At 50.0% G+C, this 23,223-nt stretch overlaps 5 protein-coding genes across 5 annotated transcripts; 1 reads left to right on the top strand and 4 right to left on the bottom strand.

Moving 5' to 3' along the window:
- Positions 1-580: 580 nt before the first annotated feature.
- GGI43DRAFT_383898 (chromatin-remodeling ATPase INO80) lies at positions 581-6,623 on the bottom strand (the record flags this gene model as incomplete). The annotated part of the gene is made up of 4 exons (XM_083203455.1): positions 581-744; positions 813-5,157; positions 5,408-5,728; positions 6,027-6,623. The coding sequence occupies 4 exons, from the start codon at positions 6,621-6,623 to the stop codon at positions 581-583; spliced, it is 5,427 nt and encodes a 1,808-aa protein (XP_083060522.1).
- A 1,604-nt stretch (positions 6,624-8,227) lies between these two features.
- Positions 8,228-9,324, bottom strand: GGI43DRAFT_48749 (GNAT family N-acetyltransferase). The gene is made up of 2 exons (XM_083209893.1): positions 8,655-9,324; positions 8,228-8,567 (listed from the first exon to the last, which is right to left on the bottom strand). The coding sequence occupies exons 1-2, from the start codon at positions 9,064-9,066 to the stop codon at positions 8,251-8,253; spliced, it is 729 nt and encodes a 242-aa protein (XP_083060521.1). The 5' UTR covers positions 9,067-9,324; the 3' UTR covers positions 8,228-8,250.
- Positions 9,325-9,821: 497 nt separating this feature from the next.
- On the bottom strand, positions 9,822-12,060 carry GGI43DRAFT_48728 (ATP-binding cassette family ATPase ARB1). Its single transcript, XM_083209892.1, has 3 exons — positions 11,273-12,060; positions 10,054-11,195; positions 9,822-9,989 (listed from the first exon to the last, which is right to left on the bottom strand). The coding sequence occupies exons 1-3, from the start codon at positions 11,864-11,866 to the stop codon at positions 9,863-9,865; spliced, it is 1,863 nt and encodes a 620-aa protein (XP_083060520.1). The 5' UTR covers positions 11,867-12,060; the 3' UTR covers positions 9,822-9,862.
- A 3,098-nt stretch (positions 12,061-15,158) lies between these two features.
- On the top strand, positions 15,159-16,996 carry GGI43DRAFT_422939 (Alpha/Beta hydrolase protein; the record flags this gene model as incomplete). The annotated part of the gene is made up of 3 exons (XM_083208168.1): positions 15,159-15,363; positions 15,443-15,624; positions 15,695-16,996. 3 exons carry the CDS (start codon positions 15,159-15,161, stop codon positions 16,994-16,996), a joined length of 1,689 nt encoding a protein of 562 aa, XP_083060519.1.
- Positions 16,997-18,287: 1,291 nt separating this feature from the next.
- GGI43DRAFT_405377 (uncharacterized protein) lies at positions 18,288-22,169 on the bottom strand. Its single transcript, XM_083206016.1, has one exon. It carries the CDS (start codon positions 21,506-21,508, stop codon positions 18,569-18,571), a length of 2,940 nt encoding a protein of 979 aa, XP_083060518.1. The 5' UTR covers positions 21,509-22,169; the 3' UTR covers positions 18,288-18,568.
- Positions 22,170-23,223: the final 1,054 nt, after the last annotated feature.

Genomic DNA, 23,223 nt, shown 5'->3' with positions numbered 1-23,223 from the left:
TGCACTTGTATTCAACATATCTTTACATAGCTGCTTGTTGGTTTATGTTTAATATATATTGTTGTACCAACCTTTATGGAAGTCGTCTGTCCCTGCCGCTCTGCTTATGTTTCCATAGCAGTTCGCTTGTAGTATATTCACAATCTACACGGCATTCGTGTTTCACGAAGAATAAAAGCAGCCATAGTTGATACATTTGATACATGCCCTCTCTACAAATAATAGTCATACATCAATCCGAATCCTCGCTATTCCACGCCCTATGCCTGCCGTATAAGTCCTCAGCATACCTGGCCCTCCTTCTCATCACTAATAAATTCCAGTTCCATCCCCCTCACCAGTTTTTTGTTTCTCAAAAGCGCGAGTTTTAGTTTTTTTTTCTGTTCTGCGCCATGCACCTCCCATGGTTTCCATTTGTATCTAATACCAGTCCCTAAGCAAAGAAAAGAAAAGTTGATAAGTTGAGAAAAAAAAAGTATTACTGATATAAACCGCGAGGTTATGTCACAGGCCACACCATGTGCCGGCTTGACATTGAAAAAAAAAAATCCAGTGCTTTCCCTCCTCTAAATCGCTTCGTTTAGGCATCAACGATACCATCGGCAATGGCAAGGCGCTGCTTAGCCGTCTTTGCTCGCTTGCCGATTAATTTTCCCTTGGTCTTTTTGCCCATTGGTTCACTTTCCGCTGGGGTGGCAGTGCCAGACGCACCAGGTTTGCTCCCATCATCAAAGTTGCCCTCACCTGTGAAACATGATTAGCATCTATATCACCCATCACCTTATGATATTGAAACGGCTACATGTGCTTACCTTCGTGATACATTTCGTCCAAGCTGGCAGGAGCATCCATTCTCTTCCGTTTGCCGGGCTTCTTCTTTTGCTTTTCGTATTCGCCAGATTCGAGTAGCTCCTTCTCACGACGTTCAATCATCTCGGCTTGCTCATCGTCAGCCAGCCACATGGCAATATCGCGGTTACGGTTCTCGGGAGCACGGCGACCAGAAAAGTCGACACTAGCACCTCCACCTTGGATGACGACACGTTGGACCTCTTCCTTCTGAAGAGCACGCTTTCGAATACGTTCTTCGATTGTGCCTCGAGTGATCAGTCGGTAGACAGTGACTTGCCTCGTCTGACCTAATCTGTGAGCTCGGTCCATGGCTTGCGAATCAATGGTTGGATTCCAATCTGAATCGTAGAAAATGACAGTGTCTGCGGATGTAAGATTGATACCAAGACCACCCGCACGAGTAGATAGCAAAAAGATGAAAATATCAGGTCGAGTCTGGAAGTCATGCACGGTATCACGACGATCTTCCAGCTTTGTAGAACCATCCAGTCGGCAGTACTTGTAGTTGCGGTATGTGAGATACTCTTCCATCATGTCAATCATGCGAGTCATCTGGAAGTATAGCAGGACACGATGACCTTCTGCCTTGAGCTTGAATAGAAGCTCATCCAGCTTAGCCAGCTTGCCACTGTCAGTGACGAAACGCTGCATGGAGGGAACGGCGATGTTGGTAAATCGCTTCTTGTCATGATCGGGCTGAGGGAAGATCTTGTTGATAGGGTACAGCTCTATTGGCATCTTCTTCTCAACTAGAGCTCGCTCATCGTAAATCGAGGGTCCGTACATCGTCTTGCGGATATGAGTGTTGAACATGATGCGTTGACGCTCAGCAACTGCACTCAGCTTGTTGCAGGAAACCTCGATAGGAGGAGCCGATGCGCGAGGTCGTCCCGCAGGCTCCAACCGGTTGATGCCCGAATTCTTGTACGCCACCTTCGCGACGTTCATCAAGTTGTTCAAAATACCTTCGCTGGTAATCTCTGCTAGAGGCTTCCGATTGCGGCGCTCCTGGATCTTGAACAAGCAATGAGCGGGGGTGAAATTCTCGTCTTCTTCATCATAGACAACATTCATGTGGCCAAGCCTGTCAGACTTCTTAAGCTCCTTTACCGCGCGGTCAAACAAATCATTGTGCGTGGCCTCGTAAACGTCGCCCACCGACGCATCAGCGAATCTAAGCCAAGAAAATGCCTTGTCACCATCTGCGTTGGCTCGAACATGTTCTGGCGTCCAGATGTTCAACATGTGATTTAATGCTTTGCCACGCCAGCCAGCTGTCTGGTTGTCGCTTCCGGCCTTGTCAAGTCGGCCGCCCTCGGTCCAGATAAGAGATGGGAGCTCATACTCCAGCAAGCTTCGGCTGGAGTAACCTACGGAAACAGTGCTGCCTTCTCTGACAAAAGACGCAGTCTCGGCAAAGTATCCAAAGGAATATGGTGCAGTTACTTCAGCACGTTCGAATAAGTCTGGGTGATTGCAGACCTTTCTGAACTGCATAACCAGGTTCATCAAGGTTCCCGAGTCCTGGTCGTCGCCCATAGTCGCTTTTTCAACAAGGTCCATGATATTGATCTGATTGCGCAAGTTGCCATAATAGGCTCTCTGTCTGTAAGTGAGGTCGCAGAAGACATCCATCTCAATCTTGTCGCCGAGCTCCTTCTGCACGTGCTTCTTCACACGACGAAGCATAAACGGCTTTAGAATCATGTGCAGGCGCTTCAGCTGATCTTCGTTGAGCTTTGTGTTGCTCTGGGCGTGAGACTCAATGTCTTTAGAAAACCATTCACTAAACTCGTCGTGTGAATCGAAGAGCGACGGCATGATGAAATGCAGCAAAGCCCACAGTTCCTGCATGTTGTTCTGGATAGGAGTACCAGTCAGTAACAAACGGTTTCGGCAGTGGAAGCCCAGCAGGCACTTCCAACGGGAACTAGACGAGCTCTTGATGGCTTGCGCTTCATCGAGAATCATGTACTGCCATCGCATTTTCTGGAAGTATGCCACATCGGACACAACTAGTTGGTAAGACGTAACACAGACGTGGAAAGGCGCGTCTTTTCGATACGTAGTGTGCTTCCGGTCCCAGAACTTTCTCAGCACTTTACGGTCTCCAGCACTACCCCAGTAGGGAAGAATCTTGAACTCGGGGACAAATTTGGCGATTTCCTGCTGCCAGTTGTGAAGTGTAGATGCGGGTGCCACTACCAAAAAGGGACCCCAAATATCATGCTTCTCGGCCAAATAGGCCATGACAGATATGGACTGGACAGTTTTGCCGAGACCCATTTCGTCTGCTAGGATACCGTTGATGCCTTGCTCGTAAAGATTGACAAGCCAATTGAGACCTTTGAGTTGGTATTCCTTGAGCTGGGCATTAATGAGCTTGGGCTGCTCAATTTCGACATCGCCGAGACCTGTGGGGTTCTGAAAGTTCATCTCTCCCTCATCATCCATGTCCAGGCCTTGGTTATTGAAGTCGCGCGCCTTCTTCTGGGCCTCCGCAATAGCGTTTTGAGCATTTGCCATGGCCGCCTGCTGCAAGACAGTTTCGTCTTCGTTGTCAAAGTCAAGATTCTCGAAGTTGGTAACCCTGGAACCCAGAGGCCCGGTCGGCTCCTGAACAGATAATTTGTTCTCGGAGATTTGACGGGCATCCGGCGCAATGTCAGGATTGTCGGTGCTACGCTCTACCTCATCCGTCTTGATCTTCTTGCCGATAAAGTGTGAGTACAACTCAGTCTGAGAAATGAGGAAGTTGAGCTTTCTCTTCTGACGAGCAGCTTCGCGATCGGCTTCTTCCTTTCGGGCATTCTCAATTTCTTGCTTCTCAGCAGCCTTGCGGAGATCTCGCTCTTCACGCTCGTTACGCTTCCAGAATCCCATCATGTCACGCATAACTCGCTTAGCGCGAGCCTGGAGATCTTTGGCACCTTTATTCGTTCGTAGCTGCCAGCGCTTGGCCTCCTTTGAGGCCAAGATGGCTGTCTTCTTGAGATTGGAGCCTCGGGTAGCATACGAGTCGACGGCGAGCTTGAAAGTCTTGCTGACATCTTTGCGGGCCATGTCACGCCAAATCTGATCGTAAATTTGGTTATAGCCCTTGGAGATGAACTTCTTTTCCAGATCTGGCACGTCATCGACCTTCTCCTTATCCTTAGATTCAGCCTTGTCCTTGCTGGCTTTTTCTCCATCAGCCTTTGCTTTGCTGCCCTTGATCTTGATGCGAACTCTGCCTTCTTCCTTGGGCGGCAGCTCCTCACCAGCATCCAAGGCCGCCTGGGCAGCCTCTGCAGAATCCTTCTCGGCCTGTTTTTGCTCCTTTGATTTCTTTGGTCGTGCGCCGCCGCGGCCTTTCTTCTTGGGAGTTTCAGCATCGGACGCCAGGAAGCTCGACATGGTGCCGCCTTCGAGGTTGAGCTCGATGTTGCGAGCAGGGCCCTTGATGCCCTTTTGCAGAATAAGCTTCGTTTGCTGCGCTTTTTTGTTTGCCCTTTCAGCATCACGTAGGTGCTTTTGGCGCTCCTCTTCGTCTTCGGCAGCTTCGGCCCGAGCAAGAGCAGCTTCTTTCTGTTCTATGGTGACTGCCATGGATTTTTCGCGTCGTCGCTTGCGCTGCATGTCCTTCTTGCGCTCCTTTTCGGCATACAGCTCTTGTTCGCGGACTTCGTGTAAAGCTTCGTCGTAAAACACGTCGTCGTATCGTCGTTTGCCTAGGTCAGAGTGTTCCGCGAGTCGCTTTCCCGAAGAGCCAACAAATTGCTCTCGCCGGGCATGGCCTCTATCTGAGTCTAGTTCAGCCATGAGGCGTTGGCGCTTAAAGGCTCCTTCTTTGTAAGCTCTGTCGCTAAATTCACTATCGTCGAGAGACTCGGCCTGTTTGTCGAGCTGTGCCTCATAGTTTTGGATTGACTTTTCCATTTCGGTAGACCAAGTCTTGGGCTTGGGCTGGCCGTTTGCTTGCCGCTTTGAGGTTATTCGGGGTGTAGGAGACTCTTTCTTGATCGACGTTCGGCGGCTCTTCTTTACACCATCTTCTCTAATCTCAGATGCACGACCCTTGGCGGGCTTCTTGGATATCTTTTTCTTTATGACGATTTCTGCCCTTTTGACGGGGGCGGGTTCGGGCTCGGTATCAACCTCCTTTTCCATCTCAGTATCGCCATCGTTGTCGGGCTCCGGCAGCTCAAGCGTAGGTGGCTCCAATTCCTTCTTGGGCGTCGGCGCCTTTTCTGCAGGCTTGGGAGCGGGTTCTGAGTTTGAGAGGATGTTGGAAAAAGACATTGGATCCGCAGCGCGACTCGGGGTCTTTGAAAGATGATGTCAGTACTATTGATTTTACCAAAAGATTGGACCACAAAAGTCAAAAGATTCTCAAAAAGATTAAATAGTGTGATTGTAAAAAGTGTGGGAAGCGAGAGCAGAAAACTTGGCAAAAAGGGGGAAGTTGGCGGAAGCAGAATAGCAGAAGAAATATTTGGGAAGAGAGGTGAGCGAGAGGTGAAGGCAGGCTTGTTCCAACAAAGAAGTCGTAGTCAATTGACTGATTTGCACTTACGGGAGCCGGCTTTGGCGGTGAGTGGGCGGCTTCGGTCTTCATCATGGAGGGCAGCGACGTGCCGTTCGTGGAGGAAGAAGGCGCTGTCACGGCTGCATGCCTTGGGCCCGGTGAAGTCATGTGCGAAGGCCGACTCGGCGGACTGTGGGAGTCGGTCGGAAGGTTTGGGTGAGAGTGTGAGACGGGGCTGGTCGGTCGACGGCTGCTGAAGGACGAGGTCCTCTCTCGGGGCGATGGGTAATTGTCGCCGTTGCGGTAAGACGACTGGTGTTGCTGGTCAATTGACTGCGGGTATTGGTATGGCTCGCGGGGGTGGTATGGCTGGAGAGCGGAAGAAGAAAAAAAGGAAAATCACGTTAGAAGACGCGTTGGAAAATCAGGGATGGCGATGATGTCTGCATGGCAAGGGTGGTGAATGGGAGGTTTTCGGGAAAATGCATCGAAGGTGGGGAGGCGTCGTGTTCTGATTTTTTCTTTTTTGTGGTTTGGTTTGCAGAAATGGTGGTTAAAAATAAGGATGGGTGGTTCAATGGAACAGGCTCGCAGGCAAAGTGCATGCCGTGGTGGGCGTAAGGGCCGAAAAGTGGAAGTGCACTATGGCTAGAGTTGAGCTGCTTACCTTTGGCGTAGCCACTGGCGGCGCGTTATGCCTCGAGTCGGCGATGGGGCGCTCTTTGGTCGTGTCGGTTGTTGGGTCGTAGACTCTGCCGCTGGCGGGCTGCGGCTGCGGCTGCGGCTGCTTGTCGCGCAGATGGTGATGGTGGCTGTCGGCAGCAGGCGATTGCGACGAGATTGATGAAGCTGATGGCTGTTGCTGCGTCGTTGCCGGGGGCGGGTAGTAGGCGCTGGGGGGATGCAGCGGCGATGCTGAAGAGACTGGGCCGCCGTAGTGATGGCCAGCAGGTGGCAGCGGGTGCGCTGATCCGCCGGATGATGCCGGCGTTGACGAGGGCATGTATGGGCTGCGGCTCTGGTGCAGTCGAGGAGGCGACTGGTGATGCGGGTTTGTCGTGGCCGCGTAGGGCAGCGGCGGATGGAATTCGGTCGAGGGAGACCGCAGGCTGAAGGTGGAGTGACGGTGCGAGCCGGCCGGGTTCATCACGTCGCGTCGTTCGCGCTCTCGATCTCTGTCTCGCTCTCGCTCTCGATCTCGCTCACGGTCTCTGTCGTCGTCGCCATGTCGGTGCAGCACCGTTGATCGAAAACTCGAGTCCATTGCGCTGGTGTCGGCGTTCGCCCAACCGCCAGGCGAGGCAAGCTGAGTCGAGTCAAGGCGAGGCTGAAGGGGAGACAAAAAAAAGATTAGAATACGAAGACAAAAGCGATGGCCCGCGGTGGTTGTGGCCAATATTGGGCAAGCTCATGTACCTTTTCTTTTGTCTTTCCGCACACGCGCGCGCTGGCGACCAAGAGGGGAGCTTTTAAATTCTTGGACAACTCGAGCAGCAGCAGCGAGAATCAGACTGGCAGATGGTGAGAACTAAGAAGGCGGCCAAGGATCGCGTTGGATGGGTGGGTGGATGACAAAATCCGGAGCTAGAAGCTGGCAGGAAAAGCCTCGCCAAAAATGATGCGAGGCTTCGATGACGACGCAGCAAATGAGCGCCGAGCCGTGCTTTGCTGACTGCGCTGCGTCTTGTCGAGCGACAGCGCAAAACAGGACGAGCAGTCGACGGAAGGTATACAAAGTCCAGACGAGAGAATACGAGTAGTAGAAATTAATCAATTAAAGAGAATATTCGTCGAGGAGGGCAGGGACGATGTGGAATGGATGCCAAGACCAGCCAGTGGTGAGGGCGAAGATGAAGGTGATGGCGATAGCTTCACAAATGCCCCGGATCGAGATTTGCTCCGGGATGGAGATGGGCAGGAGGCAGGAAAATCACAGGCTCCGGATTGACACTACGACATGCATTCATTCTTGTTGAGAGGCTACGGCTGCAAATGGAGGCACCAGCACGAGGCCAGGCGGAGTCGCAGAGCATAGCCAGCACGGCGATGGTGGACTGATGCGTTGGCTCAAACCGACTTCTGGAGCCGGTCAGGCCGTGCGCCCTGGGCCTTGTCTGGAGATCTGGGATCTACAAGCGAGTACTTGATGCTACCATTTTCTTCTGGGGCCTAGACGTTACTGGTGGCGGGCTAAGGAAATTGGGCCAAGCTGCGCCAGCAGTGGTGATTGGACGGTGAAGCAGGTGGAGAGCCATCGCATCCCTTCGTGTGCCGTACATGCTTTGTACCTCTCGCAGCCAGCATCGTGAGCCAATCACGGCGGCGACGTAACAGGTATTACTAGCAGTAGATTGACGCAGCATGGGGCTGCAGCCCCTTGGCCCGGTGAAGCCACGGAATGAAAGATCCGAGAGCATTGATTCCGTCAGCAGCATTGGAGATGGATACCCCAAACTCCGAATGCTATATTCTCCATTCAAAGAAAAACGATATCCCCCAGCCATTGTTGACTTGCCTCTTCTTTTTCCCCTGTGTTCTGCAGCAGCTCCCCATACTTCAGCCGCTAGTCTCACCCGCCAAACGCCTTGCGTGCCGGCTACGGTGCACTGTAGCCCTGCTAGTGCCCTCCAATCTGTCAGCGTCTTTCCCCTCTGCGGGACAGTGAATTTGGATCTTTGATACGGTCTACTTCTCTCTCCATTCTGAGCCCCGGATTGTCACGATATACGTGGTCATGGTAAAATAGCAGCGGTAATGAATACATTCTGTTTTAATAGATCATATAGGTCGCTTAGTAGTAAGCACGCTCTCGTTAATACATGTACACTTCACAGCTGCAGGACAACTGGCTTCCCCCCCCCCCCCCCCCGAATAGCTGGGCTCCTATGCACTCACTGCTTCTTCGGCCACCTCACCATCACATCCTCAACCTCTCTAGCCCCCTTAAACGTCTCTTGCAGCCCCTCGTGACCAGCAATTCCGAGCTCCTTCTCCAGATCAACTATCCTCCCGGCCCAATACTCGTTATCAATCGGCCATGTCCCCAAACTCTCAAATCCATTCCTGCTGTACAGGCCAATTGACTCTGCCGTTGAAGCCAAAAATGTAGGGATACCTTCCTCGTCGCTCTGTTTCAATACAGCGGCGAGCAGCCTACCTCCAACGCCCCTACGCTGATAATCTGGATTGATCATCAAAGTATGGATATCTTGATAAAAAAATCAAGCTTCGTCAGCCACTCATCCTTGTTCACCCAGCTTCTGATAAATCTCCATTGGGCTGGGAGAAAACTCACAGATATGCCTCTTTCCATCGGCAGCCTTCTCATAGCACTCATCCATTTCGTCTCTTCTCTTCCCAAACTCGTCCCATAACTCTTTTAAATGCGCCTTGACCGCCGTAAGCGAAGGTCCAGCAGGGGCTGGAGTAGAATCCCCAGCAACAGTGGCAGCAGAAGGCAATTTCTCAGCCTCAATAGTATACTTCACAATTCCAACCACGTCGCTCGACTCCTCATCTACCGCAACCAACATGGTATTTTCCGGCTTTTCCAACGCCAAAGGTGTCGATTTTGCCAAAATTTCTCTCGGATCCAAGACGAAAAATGCACCGTAGAATTCGTGATACTGATCCAGGGCTCTGTAGTGAGTATTCGCGATGGCGGTTGCATCCGCTGGTTGAGCTGGTCGTAATTTAACTGAAGCCATAATGAGCGCCTTCTGATTTATCTCCCCTGAGGTTTCACCGCCCTAGTATGCTTAAAAATTGGCGATAAATTGATGTATTTGTAAACTCTGAGCGTGCAGATGTCGATATCTATATATATTCAAACACCCGTACTGAACCTCGGCGGGCTACCCTAAAAGACCAGGTGCTTGATTCGACCAGACTAGATGCTTTAAATTTGCCGACTATTCTCCCCGGAGTGAGTCAACCGGCGCCAAATCTGGTAGCAAAATCCACTAGCCGCTCGTTTTTTTTCCTTTTGAAAGAAACAGGCTGGGAAAACAGAGATGTAGCTATGCAGGACTACCAAATTGATCAGTAATCTTTTATAATTAGTAACAAGAGCGTCCGACCATGTACTTCACTGGCATTCGACACATCACTATCAAATTCATATTCGAGCGTCATACCATTTTGGTTTCATTTCATTCTGGTTTAAAATTCTCCCATATCCATAGTAAATAGCAGCAGCAGTAGTAACCTCCAAGAAAAAACTCATGACACTACCGAGTCTATGCCGTAATTTGAAACAAAAAAACATTGATCATGAATGCATGCATCCTGCATCTCTAGGGTATCGCGGCCGAGCTCATGTGCACTTTTTGCGCGGCTCATCCCTGATTGCCTCTCTCTTTTTTATTTTGCCGCGTGTGACAATCTATCCCATATACCGCCGTTCAATTCCCTGTCATTGATCATCCGTTCTATATGAATTTCAACTGCGATAATTGCAAAATTTTTGTTAACTTTTTTCTGCTCGTCTTGCATTTTCCGCCTTTACACGGCACCAGCGGAAATCATCTTCTTGCGAAGGTAGTTCTTGTATTCGCCAATAGTGCTGTCCCATTGGCGGATGGTCTGGTTCTCGCACACCAAAATCTGCTTCGCAATCTTGTCAAGCAATCTGTGAGGGGATGAATTAGCAACGCTTTACAAAACAATACTAAAAAGGACGTAATAAGACTCACCTGAAGTCGTGAGATACGACAATAACACCACCGCTAAAGGCGTTGATGGCATCAGCCAAACTGTCAATGGTGGGAATATCGAGACCGTTGGTAGGCTCGTCAAGCAGCAGCATGTTGGGGCCGTCAATAGCAAGCAGGGCGAAAACGATACGGCTCTTCTGGCCCTCAGACAGGGTTCCCATCAGGGCGGTCTGAGATTCACCGGTGAGACCGTAACGGCCAAGCTGCTGGCGCCAGTACTGGTAGTCTTGAGACTTCTCACTGTACTTGTCACGGACAAAGTCCAGGGCAGACTTGGTCAGGTCGAGCTGTTCAGCACTGTGCTGAGAGTACAAACCAAGCTTCAAGTGAGTGTGACGGGTAACAGATCCGCCAGTAGGAGAGAGCTTGCCAGTCATCAATCGCAGCAGCGTTGACTTGCCAACACCGTTGGGACCGACCAGGGCGGTTCGGGAGTCCATGTCGAAGCCGAGATCCAAGTTGCGGTAGAGATCATCCTCGGGGTTGCCAGAGTAGGAGAAAGTAACGTTGTCGAAGGACAAGACGGGAGGGGGCAGCTTGTCGACATCAGCGAAGCGGAAGGTGAAGACCCTGTCGGCCTGAACGGGCTGGATGAAACCGTCTGCCTCCATCTTGTCCAGAATCTTCTGGCGGGACTTGGCCTGACGGACCAAGTTGGCATAGGTACCGGCGCTGGCAATGAACTTCTTGATGTGAGCAATTTCGTCTTGCTGCTTGTGGTAGGCCTTCATCTGGTTGGTCTCGTTCTCCTCGCGAGTCTTGGCGTAAGAGTCGTAGTTACCACCATAGTAGATCAGCTGCTTCTCTCGCATGTCAATCATGTTGGTGCACACTCCGTTCAAGAAATCCATAGAGTGGGAAACCAGAACCAGGGTACGATCCCACTTCTTCAGGTACTCTTCCAGCCACACACAGGCCTCGAGATCCAAGTGAGCGGTGGGGTCATCAAGCAGGAGAAGTGAGGGCTTGACAAACAGCGCCTTGGCCAAGGCAACACGCATTCTCCAACCACCAGACATGTCCTTGGTCTTCTTGTGGATGGTCTTCTTGTTGAAACCGAGACCAGTCAGAATGAGGGAAGCGCGAGTGGAGAAGGTAGAGGGGTCCATCTTGTCCATGTGCTATCGTGAGAAAGAAAGTTAGTACGCTATTTGAAAAGTATTGGACTGTTGTTGGAAGATTGGTTTGGGGTACATACGTCATAAAGGTCAATCAAGACGGGGCTTTCAGGGCCTTCGTCTTCCAGGAGCTGCTCTGCCAATTTGTCAAGACGCTCCATCTCGTTCTCAGCCTCCTTGACAACCCATTCCAGGGCACCGAGGTCACTGGGAGGAGCACCCTCGTTGAGCAGGTAGATGTCGACGTGGCTAGGGATAGGGTACTCCCTGGCAGCGATGGCCTTGAGGATGGTAGACTTTCCGCAGCCGTTCTCACCGAGGAGACCATATCGGCGGGCGAAAGACAGTTCAAGGGTCGAATCGGTGATGAGGACTCGGCCGTGGAACACGAGAGAGGTACTGGTGATCTTGACGTCCTTGCTCTGCTGGGTGGACGACAGCACACCAGTGGTGACTCGGTCTGAGATGCCGTGCTTGTCCATCTGCTCGGCAAGGCGCTTCACTTCGTCCAGCTTGTCGTCAGTAGTGGCGGGGCTATCAGTGTCCTTGACGGGGTTTCCAAAGGCATCGAGCTCAGGCTCCTGGTTCTTCTTGCCAGCCTTTCCGCCCTTCTTGTCCAGCTTGCCCTCGGCAGCCTTCTTCGCGAGTCTCTTTTCCTTGGAAGCTGAAGGCATTGTGGCGGTGTGGCTTTGGGCTTTCTATTCCAACTTTTGTTGTTTTGATTTAAAGAGAAAAAGAAAAGGTGGAAGGAAACGAAAGAACGGGAGTTGTAAAATAGAAAGGAGAGGAAGATACACCAAAAAAAGGAAGTCCCAATTTCCCAGGCGTAGTATTCAACGGCGCTGAACACTACTTTTGTATATAGAGAAGAGAAGAAAAGAAAAAATCCGGGAGGCGAAACTACGGCTGACCAGGATGGTGGCGGTGGTTGCTGGTCTGCAGGCAAAGAGGCTTGAAATTCTTCGATGGGCGGGGTGAATTTTTTTTTTGAATGGTGGGGCGCGGTATCAAAATTTTGGCTTTCTGATAAGGGGGCTTAGGGGAGCCACAATCAGGCATCGAACTAAGGCATGAACAGCTGTACTCTGACGGCAGTAGTATTGATAGTGGTAGCAGGAGGTACCGCTAGCACAGCGCCAATTGCTGCCATCCCCGTAGCCCAAAAGGAAAAAGAAAAATTCAAAAAAGAAAAATTCAGCGCTAGTTCCATTTGCTTCTCTTTTGCCTCTTGAATTTTATAGACGCCGTCTGGCCTGTTTCTCAATGTATCTTTTTCGTTTCTTTTCTGGCTCATATGCAAAGAATGGTACGTCGCACCCTTAAGCAGCTTGACGTCACAACTTGCCTTGGTGGGTCAACCATTATCAGACACGGTATCAGAGTTTTCTCATCTGCTTAGGATCAGCGCGTTTCCTGCACCGCCTAATACGCTGTATTTCTGGGAATATTGACCTCCGAGCCAAAAGATACACCTATGTAGAAGTAGAAATGTTGTAATTACAATAACATTGTTGCCATAGTGTGCGTATTGTCAGAGTTGTGTGCTTTTGAAGAGGAAAATGCAGTACAGGCAATTGTCAAGCCTAGCACTTCTATGACTAAGTGCCTCTGTTTTATTGGTCTATCGGCTCGGGTAAACGGCTGCCCAAATACCAATCAACTGCTCAACGCAAAAACACCATGGTTTGTATAATTGAAGCAGTGGCTTCGCGATGAAAGAAGGCAGCAGCCATCAAAAATTAAATGATATTCGAGATAGCTCCAAAGTGTATTTTCTACTCAGTAACTTTTGCCTGGAACTTTCTGCCAAGCCTTATGGAGTAATTTGTTACGGCGGGCTGAATACAGACTGCAATTACATGCAAGCTTGGTGAGGTGGATATACTACCGAGTGATAAACTGAACCTTCCATCCGAGTAATGATACTTGTGAAAATATGCGAATTATTCCACCAACGCAAGTCGCTTTTATGCTAGCAATTCACATTGTCTTCAAGAACGCACCAAGTGTAAACTATCGCTGAACAATAAGTACATGTACTAAGAACAGCAAGTATATCAAGAGGCCAGCCGCTATACTTTACATAAAACTACCTAGCTTTCACAAAAAGCAAGCGTTAATTCGGTAGTAAAGATATAACTTGGCCCTGAATCTCCAAAAGGATTTGTGCATCTGAATTATTTGTATATACCTTAGTAGCTGTGAGCTTGTGAGTCTATTGACTGGGATCCTTTTCTTCCACTAGACAGCTGCTTTAGCTTCACGGATAGCTGCCTGAGCTGGGACAGCACCCATCCGAGCCCAAGGGAAATATGTTATTATCTACAGAATAGAGCCTAAACTTCTATCCCATAGTATTTCTAACTCTTCAAAACCATTTACAATATCTTGCAACCAAGCCAAATAGGAAACTCATTTCAGTCTTGCACAAATCTTTCTCAAAATTTCCTAGTATGTATAGAGCTCTTTTACATAAAGATACAATTCTTGAGTGCTGCTGTTTACCACAAAGCGGAAAGGCCGGATGGAACGTTTGCGAGTCCGACGGCTGCAGCTCACTTTAATTAGAACGTGGCCGGTGCGGCATTGTGTAACAGCAATTCATGGAGAGTGTAGTCATACGGATAGGATATGGCAAACAAAATTCATGACGTGCGTCTGGGGGTCCTATAGCTGAACAAAGCTGAAGAAGTCTAGCCCCTGGCCTCTGTTTATTGTGGTGCGTGGCAATCCAGCATCTACAGTAGAGTAGATATCAAGGACGCAGAACTGAGCGGCGATTACATACATGCTATACTTTGACATTCTAATCTATTTTATCCTTTGTGTTATGAAGAAATGAGTATTTGGTAAGCTACATTGCCTCCACAGCAGTATCCATTATATTCTGTATACATGGAACAAAAGGTACTAGCATCCAAAAATGGAAAGCAACTACATGTAATTTTAACCCAAGGCTTGACATTGCGCACTTGAGTGATAAGCATAGATCGCGGTTCAGGCCGAGTTCGATTCAAGAACGTCAAGCACCATGATATTCCATTGCTTGCAGCACGAAATCACATGTGATTGCATATCAAGCAAGTAGGTGTTTTGGAACGTTTTGAGAACTTCTTAGCCCTGCACGGGAAGCTGCCGTAGCACGATGACACCGCCTCCGCCACCGCCTCCGCAAAACCGGCCTTTGCGCTTCATCCTTCTTCGCACTTCTCTTTCAGCGCGGCTGTCTATTGGTATTTGGCCTCAGCCTCTATATGCCAAATCCTTCTCCTGAATCGCCGTTACACGTGATGTGGGGATGAACAAACACGAAGCGGGAGCGAGCAGGATGACAATAGAAACGAGAAAGGAGCTGAAGCATTGTCGGCCTCACCGCTCATGATTGAACGGCCCCCCGCATTATACAAACTTGCAAATGGACATATCGTGCACGAAATACGCAGATGAATAGTTTCATCCTCTCCTGTCATTGGTTTCAGCACGAATATTCTCGTGAAGCAGCTCCTCAGCTGCGTACATACGTAAACAGGTGTCAGCTTGCAGCTTGGTAGGATCCCCCTCGTCTGATGCGAGGAGGAAGAACGAAAACATATATGGAAGTGAGGCAGGAGATGGATGTGGCCTTGCTGGTGGTATTTTTGCCTGGAAAATTATATAAGAAGTAAAGAAAACCCAGAGTCTGGGAGATTGAATAAAGAATACAACAGCTCACGACAACTACCAACTCAACAGCTACCTGTTCTCTATCAATCTTCTTTCTAGTTTGTCTTTACCTTGTTTATTTTGCACCATCTGTATGTCTTCAATCTCGGAACAAATCTCGGAACAAATCTCGACACATCATATTATTTTCTACGTCTTGGATTTTGTTTCCCTCACCATTTTGCTTTGCTGTTATTTTTTGACTCTCCTTACGTTGATATACTATCACGTATCCAACCCCAATCTCTGGTTTGAACCGCCACTATGAAGTTCCAGTGGATTTTGGGTCTCCTGGCAGCTGCCGGCGCCGTCGTCGCGGCGCCTCTCATCAATGGCTCCCTTGGTATTCCCACTCTTGGTTTTAACAATCTTACCACCAGTTCTGCCATCTATCCCCTCCCGGAGAGCGGCGGTGGGTGCGATTCCCAGCCACGGCCTGAGCTGCGATTTTACAATTCTGTCACGGAAGGTATGTTTAACTGCGGTCTTCGGGTTTCACAACATTGCTGCAGATTGTGCTAAGAAACAATAAATTGTAACTTGTGTAGGTTTCTATGTCAACGGCACCACTCTCCCCGAGGTCAACTTTGATGTGGGTGAATCGTACGCTGGTAATCTCCCTATTAGCAATAAGACCGGCGAGAGTAATGAGCTCTTCTTTTGGTTCTTTCCGACGACCAACGAGGAGCATCAGTATGACAAGGAAATTGTTATCTGGCTCAATGGCGGGGTGAGTTCATGCTTCCACGAGCTTCACTGGCTCACTCAGCATATTAACTGCGAAGTAAACTGGCAAATAGCCTGGATGTTCGTCTCTCATGGCCATTCTTCAAGAAAATGGTCCCTTCTCATGGCAACCCGGCACGTTGAAGCCCACGCCCAATCCCTTTAGCTGGCACCTCCTCACCAACGTCGTCTGGATCGACCAGCCCGTCGGCACGGGTTTTGCAAAGGGTAAGCCCAGCATCACCAACGAAGACGAGCTGGCCGAGCAGTTTAAAGGATTCTGGCGCAACTTTGTTGATACCTTTGGCATGCATGGCTGGAAAGTCTACATTGCGGGCGAATCTTACGCCGGCATGTACGGCCCGTACATCTCCAGCCATTTTATCGATGCCAAGGACACGGAAAACTTTGACGTGCAGGGATTGCTTATCTACGACGGATACATATTTGACCAGACTTTACATAGCAGCATCCCCATCCTGCCGTTCATCAACCGCTACCAGGATATACTCCCATTTAACGACGTCCAGCTATCCAGCTACCGTAGTATTCATGAAGATTGCGGCTTCACCGATTACTTTGACAAATATCTCACGTTTCCTCCTTTGGGCATACAGCCTGACCTCACCCCCATCACCAACGGCAAAAACAAAACCTGTTCGAGTTTATGGGATACTGTGATAGGTGCAGCTAGTTTGGAGAACCCTTGTTTCAACCTTTATGGCATCACCGACCACTGCCCCTTTCTTTACGATGAAGGTGCCAATATTGCCAATACGTTCGACGGCAATAACACCTATTTCAACCGCCCCGAAGTCAAAAAGGCAATCCATGTCCCTGATGGGGCCAACTGGGCTCCGTGTGCTCCTGGGGTTTTCTTGAACAGCAATGACACCTCCCCTCCCTCGGGCCTTAGGCAGCTCCCAAGAGTCATCGACGCAACACAAAACGTCATCCTCGCTCAAGGCGGCGTCGACGCGATGATAATGGTAAATGGAGTGATGCTGGGAATACAAAACATGACATGGGGTGGCGAGATGGGATTCCAATATCAACCGCAAGATCCCTTCTACGTGCCAGACTACGGACTAACAAACAATGGGACCGTCTTCTCTGGATACGGATCCAACCTGCCAGCCTCATACGGGGTTATGGGCACAGTCCATCACGAGCGAGGTCTTACACTCGTAGCGACGAAACTGGCCGGACACCAAGGCCCCGCGTACGCACCTGCAGCCTCTCTCCGTCATCTAGAAAAGTTACTAGGGAGGATAGGTAGTCTGAGCAGCACGGAGCCTTTTACGCTGCCACAAATGCAGAATGCCACTCAGATTTCGGAAGAGGAGCTAGGTACAGGAACTGTACCTATTCCATAGGCATAGATGCACGCCCCAACATGGTACATATGTAGGTATCCAGGGTGAGATGGAACATATAGGTACATGTATGTAGATGAGTCTCTTAAGACAAGAAAAAAAAGTAGATGCCCAATGGTGAGACTGGGTAATCTATAAGAGTATAGGTGTCGAAGTAGGTCAAATCCGATTTCGAGCATATAGTTTGGTTTTACTTTGCAATACAAGCCCTCATACTATCCTTAAAAATTAGCAACGCTTCCTCTGTCTTGTCTTGACTTTTTTTAAAAAAAAAACATCGTCTTCAGTAGATGTCTCAAGATCACTTTTCCTCGTTATGCTTCGCTCTCGGACGAACCTAAACAAGTTGATTAAAACCTCTTCATATTGTTCTGCATCGCCTCCATTCTTCATTTTCATCTAGTTAAGCTAGATCGTCAATACTAGCATGCTTATTCCAAAGCATTGATATATACCCAAACGGAATTAAGGTCATAACCAGCCCACAGTCTTTGACAAAGACATACCGCTATATATTTCATTAAGCGAATCGATCATACATCCTGTCAATGCGATGCGTCCAAGTGGCCAAAAACCTGCAAACAGGTGGATATAATGCACAGTTTCATTCAAATTTCACAGAAACATGGAGAGAAAAGCGAAAAGTGTAAATCCAACATGTTTTATTTTTAACTTAAGCTTATTTACAATCTTTATTTTCACACGTACTAAATGAGACACCAGCTAGACTTAAAAAAGATCCGCCATCGCACCGCCCCCGATCCACTTTGGCTCACGTAGAGGAGAAATTCCCCTCAGTGCATATGCCGCTGTAACTATGGCGCTATTATCAAAATCCTACAATTCTATGTGCTATATTTTGACTATATAGACAAGCTGTCCTACCTCACCCCAGTAACCTGTCTTGTAATAATACACAGGTTTTCTTTTACACAGAAAAAGATAACCTGTCCAAGGGTCAGGTTATATTGTATATACTACATATACACCTGAAAAAAAAAAAAAAAAATATTATTTTTACATATACAGATATTTAAAAACCCATACGCGCATAAGTGACTCTAATAAATACTGTGCGTGTAATAAACAGTGCTAACATGACCCTTAGACAGGTTATCTTTTTCTGCGCAAGAAAACCTGTGCATTACTACAGGACAGATTACTGGGGGTGAGGTAGGACAGGTTATGTGTATACTCCTATATTTTGGCGGTTATTGTTCACGGGGGTGCAAGAATTTATACTCACAAGTCACATTCATCACTTGAGTCACAGCACAAAGGCACACACAGGTTTATAAAAGCGCTGCTTCATTCATCAAACCAAAAGCCGATCTGACTATAGCCAAACTACGTACATTTTCGCTCCTCCTAGCACACACAGAGCCAGCTTCGCTGTAGCTCTAACCTCCTCAAGCCAGTAAACAAGACAAAAAGAGAGAGTCTAGAGAGAGAGACAGAAACAAACGCTGCCAGCCTCGTAAAACCACTTCTTTTCACACCCTTAAGCCCTCAAAAGAAGCAACCCAACCGGGAATAAAAAGTACAATTAGAAGAGAAGAACCAAAAGCAAGATCAAGCAGGACTCGACGGATCACCCATACTGCCACTGCCGCCGCTACCGCCACTACCGGTGCTCCCTCTGCTGTCGTGAACGCCGAAACGCTTGGTGTACATGGGCCGTCGCGCCACGTTCATACCCATGCCGACGGGAGACCGGGGCTCCTCGTCGCTCGGCTGAGTAAAACCGCTGACGTCGCTGAGCATGCTAGAGCTACGACCACGCGACTTGATGCCGCGATTCTCGAAAGTGGTCATGGGCGGTGACTGCCATGCGGCGATACCAGGCAGAGTAAAAGGCAGAGAAGAGGTTGAGTGATTCTCACCGTTTGGCATTGGCACAAACATGTTGGGCGGATAACCAATCGGGTTGGGATGCCAGGGAGTTTGCGGCTGGCCCTGGGGCGGGGGGAGTTGCTGCTGTGGCGCTCGCGGCGACTGAAACGCAGGATGCGCAGTCACGGCGGTGGGATCGAGAGGGGCCATGTCAACGGGCATGCTACTAGCCTGGTTCAAGAAGTTTTGAATTCCTTGAATCTGACTCTGGAGGTTGCGAATATGCTCGACCTTTGCAGTGTTGGTAGCATAAATCTGTCCGAGCTGATCATGGTAGGCCTTTTCCGTATTAATGACCTGCTCCTGCCAGTTGGCACGTTCACGTTTTCGCCGCTCCACCTCGTTGAGGCCTCGATTGTTTGCATCAGCAATGTTGGCAAGCTCGTTTTCGACTTTGGCAATGCGAGTGGCGATCTTGTTGCGCTTGGTGATCAGGTTGCTGTTCTCGTTTTCCTTGGTATGAACTTCGCCCTCGAGCTTCGCTTTGTATTCCCGGAAACTCTTTTGAGCTGCATCATATAGCTTCTTCTCACTCGTGTAGGTTCTTTCCATTCCTTGCTTCTTCTCAGCCAGTTCAGGGGAGCTGTCAAACTTCTTGAGCTGCTCAATTATGGTTCCCGTTTCACGCTCGGCCTGTGCTTTCTGTATCTCTTGTTGGCGAACTTTTTGTCTATATTTGTCGTCGTTATGACCGGCTGAGCCTATCTGGTTGTCCAGGAGCTCGTTCTCCTTCTTGAGAGCGTTGATTCTTGACTTCCATTCCTTACGCCAAGTCTTGAGGCGATTTTTCTCGTCGTTGAGCTTCGCTTCAGCGGCCGCAATGGAGATGCGCAGGGTGGTGGCGGGGGAGTCGGGCTGGAGGGATTGCTGGTTGCCGGATACAGCAACAGGTACACCGTCATTTTCGCGTGCTGGCTCTTTGACCGTGCGGATATTGGTTGAGAAGATGACCTTGTCAGTCCTTGTGTCCACAAACTCGCACACGTATTTTGACGACGGCCGGAGGCCATAAATGTCTCCCGTCCAGCGAGTTTCACCTCCTCGGCCGCTGTCATCTTCATCAACAACTGGAAATATGCGAGTAGGCTGCCAAAATGCATTATTGACCTTGACGTAGAAAGGTTTGGACGTGTCGACGCCAGCGGGTCGGGTGATGGGTTGTCCGTTGGCGGTAGTGATAGGTAGCGGCACGTCGTCGACATCGGGAAAATTGCTGGTGTTAAAGCATGCTTCGTCGCAACCAATATATGATATCCATATCTGTTTTGGCTGAGTGTTGAAAGGTGCATTTCCGAGATTGTGTATATCTGTCGTGTTGACACCAAGTGATTTCGAGGACACGTGAGACGATTCGTATTCTTTCATGACAACAATCTTGGTACTAGCTAGCGCTGCCCACAGCGGCTGCTGCAGTCTGACTTGCGTACCCTGCTTCCTTCTTTTCTTATTGGTAGGGGGTGGAGGTGGTAGCTGAGCGCACCCAGCCTCCGTGTCAGGAGTGTTGAAGCCAGTGTCGTGCGGAACCTCACCATTAATGGAGATGGTAGCCACAGACTTCCCAGCCTCGGGGTCATGCTGGCCAGCTGCCGCGCTGGCCTTTTCCCTTCTTAGGTACCATTCGCGTATGTATCTGACCAGCCCCTGAGTTAGAATATGAATGGCTAATCCGCTTCGCACCCACGCAAATGCACTTCTCTTATCGTGCATGAGTGAGGTGGACTCCAACGTGCCTCTCAGGGCAGAGGGGACCGGCCAGTCTTCGGGGATGTGTCTGGCAAAGCGGGACCAATGACTTCGTGTACTACGGATGAACTGGTTACCCGCAATCCAGGCGACACAAGTCGTGATTCCTCTAGAACTGTTATTCCTGTAGGTGGCACCGCCGCCGAGAGTGATGGCAATGATGGGCTTGGCAAGATCCAGAATGGCATCCTGAACCGGCTGCCAAAGAAAAAGCCAGATGAGGAGGAAAAAGAAATCCATGCAAAACATGGTGACGAAGGAGGGCATGGTTGAGTGGCCATCAAAGATTTCGGCAAAGTTGAGATTGATGCCCGAGCTTGTGGTCACGGTGGGCACAAAAGTCAAGCAGGTAAAGATGCCGTAGATGATGGAGAGAGAAAGAGTCGGGAGCTGCATAAGGATGATGAGGATGGCGAGCGTATCCTGCATCGGCAGGGACTTGAGGACGGTGGCCACCATGTCGAGGGGGCTCGAGTCGCGGTGCACATCGGTATTCTTCAAGGCATTAACGTCGATCTGGCGATGGCCGCCATCGACGGCGCCGCCAGATGCCATGTGGGAGGTGCACGACTCGGAGGTGGACGTCTCAGAATCGTTGCCGACAGAGGACCTGCGGGTATCGGCGGTGCGGCGATCGTGGTTGGCGAAGTCGATGCTGGACTTTGAGCTGCCGTTGGGCACGCCCTGCGTCACAAGCTGCGGCCCTGCGTGGCCGGCGCCATGGTCGGCGGGCCTCGCAGGGCCTTCCGAATGATTGAGGCTCTTCTTGCCAGTGGTTCGTTTCGCCGGGCCTACGAGCCCATTCTCGTGCTGCTTCGTGTCGCGATGACCGGCGCCACCTGTATGTCGCTTGCTCGATCCTGCTGCGCGAGGCATGCGCGGCGTGTGCTCTCCCCCACTGACTGCCGAGCAACCCTGGGAACCTCTTGCAAGGCCAGGGCCAGCAGCAGCGGGATGGGAGGGTGATTCGGTCCTCGCGTGCGGTCTGCGGCGGCCCTCGACGCTGGTGCGTGCGTGCGTGCGTGTCTGGGAAGATGTGTGGTGGGGGAAATAAGAATTGGTCTGGAAGGCAGATGGAACAAAAAAAGGGATCAAAAGGCTGCTAATTCCAAGATGTGGTCGTCATGCGAGCGCAGTGTCGGTCTGGCCGTGGCACGAAGGCGAGCGCCTGTTGACCGTTCGGTGCGTAGCGAGTTGCTGGCCGTCAGCAGTCGCGGCCGGTGGTGGTGAGAAGTTGCGTTGTTGAAGGAGTGAGATTTTGACCAAGTAGAAGATGTTGGAGGTGGTGGAGGAAGCGAAAAAAGAGAAAAGCCGGCTACCCACGAACCGGGGATTATTGCTAGGTGGTAGCGGACGTGTAACTTAGAACAGAAAACTTGTAGGGCCTTTGGGCGGCTTCCAGGGCACAGGAGGCGCTAGGGCGGGCCCTGGATCTACCGTTTACAGACGCTAACTGGGACTTGTGGAGAGCGTCACAAGTACAGAGGACAAGGCGAAGATTCGGCGAAGGGGGGAGATAGGAGAGGTAGGATAGGAGAGGCGGTGCCAGGAAGATGCTGATGCACGATGCCTTGCTAGTAATTTTTCCTTTTCCTTCTTTTCCTTTTCCTTTCCGGCTGCATTTATTCCATGCCGAAGCAAGCAATTACGTGAACGCCCCAAGGACGTCTTGGAGTAATACTGCCTATTCGCCAGCCACTGAAGTATGGAGTACTTGCACGGAGTATTATCATTGGGCACTGCTAGGGTCGGCCAATTGGCCTAGCACTCTATTTCCAGCTAGTAACAAGAACATGGAAGTTGTCAACAGAGATTCTATTGTCAACCTTGAAACCTCTATCCCAGAGTCTCGTATCCTATGCAAAACAATACCTTTAGCATTAGCAGCGCTAGGCAGAACATGCAAATCCACTACAGTACGCATGTCATAACACTAGAACAATACTAGTTGACGAGGTTCATAAAGTTAGCTGGATTCAACCACGGCAGAAAGGCCATATCGTGCTGCAAGCGCGGCAGCTAAAGTAGACAGGGGGAGAGACTCAATCACGCTCTAGCACAAGGTTTGTGTCCCTAGCAAATGCCGAGCAAAACCCACCAAACAAGACCGACCAAGGATGGATCTGCAAGTGCTCTGTTACTGAGCATTAGCAGCAGCATAGCAGCATATCCTCCGCTGTGTGTGCTTGCTGGAAGTTGGTTTCCAGCTAAAGCGCCGCCTGAAACCACCTACACAGACAGCCCCCCGAAGGACAGCACAGCGCCGCAAGCTGCGCTTGTCGCTCCCGGAGCCGCCGGATCTGCGGGCCAGAGCACTGAATCCTTAAACCAATTTAGCGCAGCAGCTGAATCTGATGTCTGGCCACGGCCACGCGTCGGGACTTGGATTGAGGCTGTCGGCTGTTGGCCGCCGGAAAAACTCTCGATAGGCTGGGCCGCTGGCTAGGGCAGGTTAAGCTTTTTGCCCACGGAAAGGAGGGCCAGCGGCAAGGGATCTGACGTCGATTACCCCAGTTCAGCGCTGTTGGCTGTGGCTATAAGTGCTACCAGGGACTAAAATGAATAAGTGAATATCATCTACGTGCATCAGA

This window comes from Trichoderma evansii (assembly GCF_050947405.1).
Source record: "Trichoderma evansii strain SZMC 28006 chromosome Unknown GGI43scaffold_10, whole genome shotgun sequence".
NCBI classification, from domain to species: Eukaryota; Fungi; Ascomycota; class Sordariomycetes; order Hypocreales; family Hypocreaceae; genus Trichoderma; species Trichoderma evansii.
Note: the sequence above shows the minus strand (reverse complement) of the source record. Positions and strands in the feature narration are given on the sequence as shown.